Consider the following 9980-nt stretch of genomic DNA (forward strand, 5'->3'; position numbering starts at 1 on the left):
AGGCTGTAGTGACATTAACACCATTGACATGTTTTAACTTAAAATATTTAATATATGGGCTTCTGTTTGTGTGTGTGTGTGTGTGTGTGTGTATATATATATATATATATAATACTCATATGTATGTGTGCTAAGGTGCTTCAGTTGTGTCTGACTCTGTGACCCAATGGACTATAGCCCACCAGCCTCCTCTGTCCAAGAAATTCTCCAGGCAACAATCCTGGAGTGGGTTGCCATGCCCTCCCTCCTCCAGGGGATCTTCCCAATGACCCAGGGATTGAACATCTTACATCTCCTGCGATGACAGGCGGGTTCTTTACCACTAGCGCCACCCAGTAAGCCTGATGAGTCACTGAAAGTTCAAAATTTAAGCTGAAATGCATTAATACACATAACCTACCAAACATCACAGTTTAGCCCAGCCTATCTTAAATGTGCTCAGAACACTTATACTGGCTTACATCTGGGCAGGATCATCTAACACAAAGCCTATTTTTTACAGAAGTGTTGAGCATCTCGTGTAATTTATTGAATTCTGAGCTGGCAGCGCAAAACAGAATGTCCGTCTGGGTGCAGAATGGTTGTTGACCTGTGACCTCACGGCTGATGGGGATCTGCGCCTGCCACTCCCAGTGTTACCAAAGAGGGCCGGGCTGAAGAGAACCTCTACAACCAGGAAAAGATAAAAATCCGAAATCCTAAGTACAGTTTCCACTGAATGGGTATCACTTTCACACCATCATAAAGTCAACAAATTATAAGCCAAACCATTGTTAAATCAGGCCCCATCTGTGTGTGTGTTCTGCAGTTTATCCAACTTTTTTTTTTTTTTCATTTTATTATTCATTTAATGGAGAAGGAAATGGTAACCCACTCCAGATTCTTGCCTGGAAAATTCCATGGACAGAGGAGCCTGGCGGGCTACAGTCCACAGGGTCACAAAGAGTCAGACATGACTGAGCATGCATGCATGCAAGCATTTATTTAATATTTAAGCTCTCACACTAGATTTTTACAAGCTGGTAAACACTGACAAAATTATTTCTTCCACAGAACTATAACCAAATGTTCCTGGACAGTATACATATATGGTTGAGCTAATGTCAATACACATCACCATTTAATAAATTACATAAAGAAACAAATTGTCAAGTATCCAAATATTAAGTTACACAGCTCAAAGGCTTCAGTTTAGTTCAGTTCAGTCACTCAGTCATGTCCTACTCTTTGCGACCCCATGGACCGCAGCATGCCAGGCCTTCCTGTCCATCACTAATTCCCGGAGCTTGCTCAAACTCTTGGTGATGCCATCCAACCACCTCATCCTCTGTCGTCCCCTTCTCCTCCTGCCCTCAATCTTTCCCAGCAACAGGGTCTTTTCCAATGAGTCAGTTCTTCACATCAGGTGGCCAACATATTGGAGTTTCAGCTTCAGCATCAGTCCTTCCAATGAATATTCAGGACTACTTTCCTTTAGGATGGACTGGTTGGATCTCCTTGCAGTCCAAGGGACTCTCAAGAGTCTTCTCCAACACCACAGTTCAAAAGCATCAATTCTTCGGTGCTCAGCTTTCTTTAATAGTCCAACTCTCACATCCATACATGACTACTGGAAAAACCATAGCTTTGACTAGATGGACCTTTGTGGGCAAAGTAATGTCTCTGCTTTTCAATATGCTGTCTAGGTTGGTCATAGATTCTCTTCCAAGGAGCAAGCATCTTTTAATTTCATGGCTGCAATCACCATCTGCAGTGATTTTGGAGCCCAAGAAAAAAAAGTCTCTCACTGTTTCCATTGTTTCCCCCATGTATTTGCCAAAAAGTGGTGGGACTGGATGCCATGATCTTAGTTTTCTGAATGTTGAGTTTTAAGCCAGCTTTTTCAATCTCCTCTTTCACTTTCATCAAGAGGCTCCTTACTTTTTCACTTTCTGCCTTAAGGGTGGTGTCACCTGTATATGTGAGGTTATTGATATTTCTCCTGGCAGTCTTGATTCCAGCTTGTGTTTCATCCAGCCCAGCGTTTCTCATGATGTACTCTGCATATAAGTTAAATAAGCAGGGTGACAATATATAGCCTTGACGTACTCCTTTCCCGATTTGGAACCAGTCTGTTGTTCCATGTCCTGTTCTAACTGTTGCTTCTTGACCTTCATACAGATTTCTCAGAAGATTTGATTCTTGACCTGCGTATCAGATCTCTCATATGCATATGTCAAAATGTTAAATGTCTGCTTGATTCATTAGCAGAAATCTACTTCTTATTTTTGCAAGAGAGGTTGAGAATCATACTTCAAACAAAATGAGTTGTAGTTTGCTCAACTTTTTGATGTTAATTGACTAACCACCGTTCCTCAGTCTAGGACAAGAAGGCTTCTGGCAGGTGGCATTTGTACTAAAAATCGTGATGCGATATTGTGTTGTTCAGTCGCTAAGTTGTGTCTGACTCTTTGCGACCCCATGGACTGCAGTACACCAGGTTTCCTTGTCTTTCACTATCCCCTGGAGTTTGTTTAAACTCATATCCATTGAGTCAGTGATTCCATCCAACCATCTCATTCTGTCATCCCCTTCTCCTCCTGCCTTCAGTCTTTCCCAGCATCAGGGTCTTTTGCAGTGAGTCAGCTCTTTGCATCAGGTGGCCAAACTATTGGAGCGTCAGCATCAGACCTACCAATGAATATTCAGGACTGATTTCCTTTAGGATTGACTGGTTTTATCTCCTTGCAGTCCAAGGGGCTCTCAAGAGTCTTCTCCAGCACCATGGTTCAAAAGCTTTCATAATATATATTTGGTGACTCAGATGACCAGAATTCTTTCTCATATATATTTGGTCTTCATCTACAGTTCCTGGCTCCCAGCTCCTAAACCTTGTAATTCCCTAAGTGCAGAGAATCATGTAGGTGTGTTTTATTATGTGAACAAGGTGATTTTTGGAAGCACCTAAGGATGGGGGCTGATCGCTGGGAGAACTAACCATCTGTTGAAGAGCTTTCTGTCCCACCTCTCTATCCTCCAGGGAGGGAAGCAGGGCTGGAGGTCAAGCATGCTTCCCCCTTTAAACTGGTCCTTAAGTCACCAGCAGGTGTTGATGTCATATTTATCTCTGTGCAGATTTGAACTAGACAGAACCCAGCCTGCTGAGGGCTTTGAAAAGACCTCTGACCCTGGTGGCTTGATGCATAGGAAAGGCTGGCATCAAGCAGAGGCTACTGAAATAAGTGTTTTACAAAACCTGCACAGAAGTATTAGGCTGGGCAATGTTTAGACACAGTGCAGTACTTCTGAGGAAACTCAGTGCCTAATGTTACACTAAAAACTCCACTCACACAACTCTCAGGATAGCAAACTGGCTGTGAGTCCCTGTGAAGAAAGGAAATGGCAATCTTGTAGGGCAGAAAAGTCAGCCACCTGGGCTGGGTTCCCCCACTGCCCTCTCGGGGGGCCCAGCACCTCTCTGCAAGGGCAGGGGGACCAGAACCGACTGATGAGCAGGGACCTGGGACCCCTTTCCCACCACGACACAGGCCGCCGTCCCCCGCCCCTGGGTTCCCCGTGTCCTTCTGACAATCCTCTTCACCTTCAGCCTGGAAGAGAGGGCGAGCATTGCAGGGGTTACCTGACAGCCACTATCTTCACCGAACTCAAGGGCTCAGTTCAGAGGCAGGGTTTACAAAGGCTCTGGGCACCAGCCCCACAGGAACCCAGGGCTCCTGGTTAAGGACGCCCAGAAACATCAAGTCCAATCTGCTGTTTAGGCTCTACCTGGCCACCCGGAAAAATGGAGACTTGTCCTTAATAACAATTTAATCTCAGGGTAGACGCTGTATTGCCAGCAATGCTCCTAACCATCTGATGAAGAGCTTTCTGTCCCACCCCTGGAATGCTCCTGGAAGTCTGGGGGTCAACATCCTGACCTCGAATGTTGGGCCTGTTAGGAGAGCAGCTGTGGTTTCTCAGAAGCCCGGGATCGGGGAGTTGGGAGCAGCCTGGGGAGAGCTGGGTGGCCTTGGGCAGTCAGTGGTTTGGGAAGAGAATTCTGGCCTCACAGGAGGAATTGCGGTCCCACGCAGAAAGAGAGGGTTTCCCTGCCCCTTCTCCATGCAGAGAGCAAGGTGGCCAGCACAAAGGGAGGAGCCGCGGGCCCTGTGATGTGGTCGGAGCTGGAGAGACTGGGGCAGGAGGCAGGCAGTCAGGACGGTCCCCAGGGGAAAGGTTGGAGGTGGGACACGTGAGATTTTCCTTCTCTGCTCCCACTGCCACTGCAGGTTGCATGGGGGCTGGAATTTCCCAGCTGGATGCCAGGTCTGGAGCAGCCAGAGCAGGAGACACTGACTGTGGGGAGGGGTGACACGATTACAAGGAAAAAAAAACATTTTGAATCCCAAACTCAGTCTAGGCTTAGGAGTCAGGACTTCGAAGGCAGGTTTTCTTTTATTTGGGAAGGGGAGGGGGTGGTTCACTATAGACAACTTTTTTCCTTTTCTTACAATGTGGAATCCGCTCACTTGAAATTTAGGCCCAATCTGTTGCCTTTTGCACAAAATTCACAGCCTACATGCTCTTTATTCTAGATCTGGCCATCCACTCCATTATTCTTGCCTGGACAGAGGAGTCTGGAGGGCTATGGTACATGGGGTCAAAAGAGTTGGACAGGACTTGGCAAGTAAACAAAAAAACCAAGCCACATGGCTCCCCAACACGCCCCTCTGCCACGCATCCCCATGTGTGACTGCAAGAGGGGTCTTTGAGGGGTGCCATCAGCCTGAGACTTCGAGGTGTCTTGACAAGAGGCATGAGTGTCTTCAGGAACTCACACTCTGGCATCAGGTGCTGTCAGCGACAAACTACTGGAAGCAAAAGCAGGTCAGGGGTGGGAACCGCAGTCACACACAGAAACTCGTCTGGGAGTCAAGTCAGACGTGGAAGGGTGTGTGTGGGGACAGGAATATCCTAGAGGGTTGGTGATGGATGAAGGGGGACAATGGCCTGGAAGCTGCAGGAAAAGGATGCAAAATAAAGGGTCACCAGTGGGAAGGTGAGACCTTGGCAGCTGCAGGGAACTGGAAAAGAGGCTGAAAGAAGCTGTTACTGAATCCCTGGCCAGTGAATCCCAGACAAGGTGCTGAGGCAAGCAATACGACTTTATTCAGCGAGCCTGCTGACTGAGAAGATGGCAGACCAATGTTTCAAAATAACCATCCTGTTGGGGTCTGGATGCCAGGTTCTTTTATGAATCAGAGATCCGGGTGGCAGGGGGAAGGGAACGGAGGTGAGGAAACAAAATAAAAAGGCCATTTAATCTCCAAGATATCTCCTAGAATGGTAAGCCTCAGGCAGGGGGATGTATTAATTTCTTCCTTCCTCCCAGGTAGACAGGGTCCTGAACAAAGGCAGTTTAACAGTCAGGCAGAGGGGCAGGATTCTCTGAGGCAGGCCAGTATATATAGGATTATAGTAACGGAAAGCAAGTTGAAGAAACAGCTCTAACACGGAATCAGAATTGACTTCTCCCTGCAACAAAGCCAGGACAAACCTGAATGGTCACGCCACCCTCACGGACTTCAGTTCTGGAAAAGGACTGAAGCAAAGGGTGGCCGGGGCTCCTTTCAGCTGGCCAAGGCTCTCTCATTGAGGAGGGAATCCTGACAAGAAAGCAAACAGCTTGGGGGTGGTGAATCCTTTTTAAAATTTAGGCCTCACCTTGGGATCCTGTCAGTGGGCTCTCAGCTCCCTATCCTCTGGGAGAGAGATGGTGGAAAGTCTCGAGTGAGAATTTTGCCTCTGGTTTGGTTTTACTTTACTAGGCGCTGCCTGGAAGGGAGGAGGAACTCAGGAGATGGTGTGTTTTTGGACACGGTTGCTCCTTTCCTGTGACATGTTTGCACTGGAAGCCCAGAGGGTGGGTTTAGATTTGCTGTGGAGGTGACACACGAATCTGCCCTCTTAGGCCCTCTGGTCAAGCTCTGTCAGTGACCATGGTCGAGGACATCCCTGCACTGTTGACTGTCCCTACGATCTGAGACATGGACACTCAGATCAAGTTGTGGCCTCTCCCTGGGACCAGCTAGGCTCCCAGAGTCACCTCAGCCCCCATTCTGAGCAGCCTGATGGCCCTGGCAAGCCTCAGGATGGGGTCTCACAGGGGCCAGTCCTAATTTACAGGCACCAAAGAGCTCCTCTCACTTCAAATAAGGACCCGTATCTTCTCCAGAAAGATGAACAGTCTGGTTAAAAAAAAAAAAAAAAATTGGCTGGTAAAGAATAGCACAGCCTAGAACAAAGTTTTATTTAGGTTAACTCTAACAACAACAACAAAAAACAACACCAAAAAGCAAAACACATTAAAAACTTTATTGTTAAGTACCACGCATGTCTAAATTTGCATCAGTTTGAAACACTTCTGCTGGCTTTGCAGAACACAATAGCTGCAAGTTTCTTTAAATCTTAACAGTCGTCTGCTTTAGGTCTTTCCAGGCTCGTCTGCTCCGGCCTCCCCCTCCTCCCCGTGGTGGGGTCAGTCTACTCTGCCCCGACGCTGAAATCGGGTCACCCCTGGGCCAGTGGGAATCTGCTTCTAGAGGGGCTGGCCCTGCAGCGAGGGTGGCCTGTACTCCTCGAGGAAGCCCTCTCTTCTTGTTGTTTTCTCTTTGCCCCATTTTTACGCCCAGCCCGAGTGGCTAACTGGGGATATTCTAAGCAAAATTCACCCCAGTGAAGTTGCATGGAGTCTTCCAGAACTGCAGGCTGGTATCTGATAATTCCTGTTTTTTTTTTTTTTTTAATGGAAGTGGGGAGTAGCTGGGACAAATCTCCTGGACTGGAGCTGGGTAGAATGGGCAGAGGGGGGTTTAAGTTCCCTCTCCCTCCCTCGTTGGCGGGCCTGGCCAGCTCTGCAGGTAGGAACTACTCGCTCCGGGGAGCGAGGACCCTGGACAGCCACTGGAGTTTGAAAGCAAATTTGACGGGGGGAAAAAAAAAGCAATGAAAAAAAGTCCATAAATAAAATCTGACAGGTGCTGTCTGAATAACAGCCCCCTTTCTGGCACGAATGATCTGATATAATGTAGGAAGATATGTTACAGTAGAAAGAATATTACAGCAGCAGTAATTTCCCATCTGTAGCGCTATTCCCCTGCTTCCTGAAATCTGCAATTTGAGTGCATTTTAAACACATCAGGAATGAGTGATGATTCTCCAGACCAAGGGAAATACTCCATAAAAAAATAAAGATAGAAAAGGCATGCTATTTTAATGGCAAACTTATTTTGGATACTTAATGGTAACTGATCTTGGAATTAAGGGAGGGAGCAGCAGGAACCCCCTGTGCCCAGGAGGACAGCACAGCGTCCTGGGCTGAGCCGGGGGCGGGGGCAGCGCTCGCCAGTCCCTGTGTCGTCGGCCAGGACCCTCAGTGCTGCAGCAGGAAGTGGGTGGCCACGTTAAGGTCGTTATTGGAAGCTCTCAGGGCTTCCAATGCGTCGCCCCTGGAAAATCCCATCTCCATGAGCCGGGCGACCTGAAAACAGAAACAAAACCAGAAGTCTGATGAGGAGGCTGACCTCATTGCCACCGATCCACCAGCCCCACGATGTTCCTCATGCGAGTTTTAATGCTCCTCGTGAGCTTTTCAGGTTAAAAAAAAAATAAATCACCCTTTCATTTCAGTGTGAAAGCTGATGTTTATGAAACGACAACGGACCCGTTTTCAGGTGCTCACTATATACGGTCCACAGACTGTATTTTCTCACTGAATCCTCACTTTCAGGACAAGGAAGGGGGCTCCCGAGGGTCAGTGACCTGCCAGGACGAGCAGAGGGTGGCTGCGCTGTGGGCCCTGGCCTTGGGGGGTGAGGGATGGCAGGTCGTACCAGCAGCCCCGGGCACAGGCCTTCAGGGTCAAATCGGATTCCTGAAGAATAACTTATCCTAGCTGCATTTCCCCAGGCAGGTGAACAGGTTCTTAACTGGGGATTTATTCCTGATGCTGGTGGACTCTGACGGTACACACTCCTTGGAGCTCCTGGCATGGCTCAGGCAGAGCACGGCCTTGGGGTGCCTGCCCCACAGCCTCTCCCAGGAGGTGCAACGCCCCCGGAGTCCCCACCAGCAGAAGGGAGGAAGTCCAGGCACAACCTCGCGGAGGAGGCAGCTAGAGCCATGGAGGATCGGGAGGAGGAGGAGGAGGCAGCTAGAGCCATGGAGGATCGGGAGGAGGAGGTTTGCATTTTTTTCAAACACAAATCCTGAAGCTGTGAATGCAGAGGTTTCCTGTGTTTTTACATACAGGCGGTCTCCAAGGTTGAAATGGCAGGGTTATTGGTTTATTCCTTGTGACCTGTTTTCCCACATGAAAATGTATTACAAAAACATCTAGGACCCTGGACTAGCCGCAGGGGTCTTTTTATTTTTTTTTAACTTATTTGGAAATAAACTACATTTGCAATAACATATATTGAAAAGTGATACTCTTCCAAATGTTGAGATTTTCAACAAGGTTTAAGTTGACAAGGGACTGGGGACTTAGTCACCACTTCTAACCTCCTTTGGACTGAACACGATGCCCAGGGGGCACACAGGGGTCAGAGCTCTGCCGCCTCTCCTTCCCCTGCGGAGGAGGGTGTGGGCGGGGTGAGTGGGGAGGGTGGGGCGAGTTGGGAAGGAGGTGCAGAGCTGAGTGGGCCAGAACCATTGAGATCCCAGGTTCCTGGGCCCTCAGGGAATCTTCTGTTGTTGTTCAGTCACTAAGCTGTGACCCCATGGACTGCATGCAGCACATCTGGTTTCTCTGTCCTCCACTCTCTCCTAGAGTTTGCTCAAACTCATGTCCATCGAGTCAGTGATGCCTCCAACCATCTCATCCTCTGCCATCCCCTTCTTTTGCCTTCAATTTTTCCCGGCATTAGGGTCTTTTCCAATGAAGTCAGCTCTTCACATCAGGTGGCCAAAGTATTGGAGCTTCAGCATCAGTCCTTCCAATGATACTCAGGGTTGATTTCCTTTAGGATTGTCTGGTTGGATTTCCTTGCTGTCCAAGGGACTCTCAAAAGTCTTCTCCAGCACCATAATTCAAAAGCATCAATTCTTCAGCACTCAGCCTTCTTTACGGCCCAACTCTCATATCCGAACAGGAATACTGGAAAAACCATAACTTTGACTAGATGGACCTTGTCGGCAAAGTGACGTCTCTGCTTTTTAATACAGTCTAGTTTTGTCATAGCTTTCCTTCCAAGGAGCAAGCACCTCTCATGGCTGTAGTCACCGTCAACAGTGATTTTGGACCCAAGAAAATAAAATCTGTCACTGCTTCCACTTTTTCCCCTTCTATTTGCCATGAAATGATGGGGCCGGCTACCATGATCTTAGTTTTTGAATGCTGAGTTTTAAGCCAGCTTTCACACTCTCCTCTTTCACCCTCATCAAGAGGCTTGGGAAGAGGTTAACCCAGATGGGAGGAAACGAGGCACACTTTTCAGAAGCTGGGGCTCCAGCCGGTGTTTTTCAAACTGAGGCTGGGACCCCTCATCAGTGGGTTAAGACCAAGATTAAAAACAAAGCGCATGGTGAGGGTCTTCCCTCCAAGGAAACCTCATTCTGGTTCCCCGCCTCCACACACGCCCCCAAAGGGTCGACCTTGGGGAGAAGGCCAGTGGCCCATTTCCAGCTCAACCTTCGGGTTGAGGCACTGATGGCTGGTGTGGGCAGAGGCAGGGGGCTCTGCTTCCATCTCCCCTCAGGTAGGAACAGCCGTTTCTGGAGTTTCAGGAACACTCCACCACTCGCTGGCTGGGACAGAAGGCTCTTCCTCAAGGGAGCCGATCTGAGTCTCACTACTTGTCACCCGTGGGGCTTCCAAGGCCTTTATCTGCTTTTGAAGCCACAGGAAATGCCCCGTTTCCTTCTCTGCGTGAGGCCTCCAGTGTCCTCCTCTCTCGCTCCTGGTCCCTCCGGCTGTGTGGCTCCGTGTCTCCCACCTGGGT

General features: G+C 48.6%; 1 protein-coding gene across 1 annotated transcript in view; it reads right to left on the bottom strand.

Moving 5' to 3' along the window:
• Window positions 1–6340: 6340 nt before the first annotated feature.
• The window catches only part of UBAC2 (UBA domain containing 2), a 143575-nt gene continuing 139935 nt past the window's right edge, over window positions 6341–9980 (bottom strand). Inside the window, exon 11 of the mRNA XM_010831559.1 lies at window positions 6341–7519. Within this exon, the coding sequence (XP_010829861.1) occupies window positions 7412–7519 (108 nt within the window). The 3' untranslated portion in view covers window positions 6341–7411. The remainder of the gene's footprint in view (window positions 7520–9980) is intronic.

Source organism: Bison bison, unplaced genomic scaffold (assembly GCF_000754665.1).
Source record: "Bison bison bison isolate TAMUID 2011002044 unplaced genomic scaffold, Bison_UMD1.0 scf7180017864527, whole genome shotgun sequence".
NCBI classification, from domain to species: Eukaryota; Metazoa; Chordata; class Mammalia; order Artiodactyla; family Bovidae; genus Bison; species Bison bison.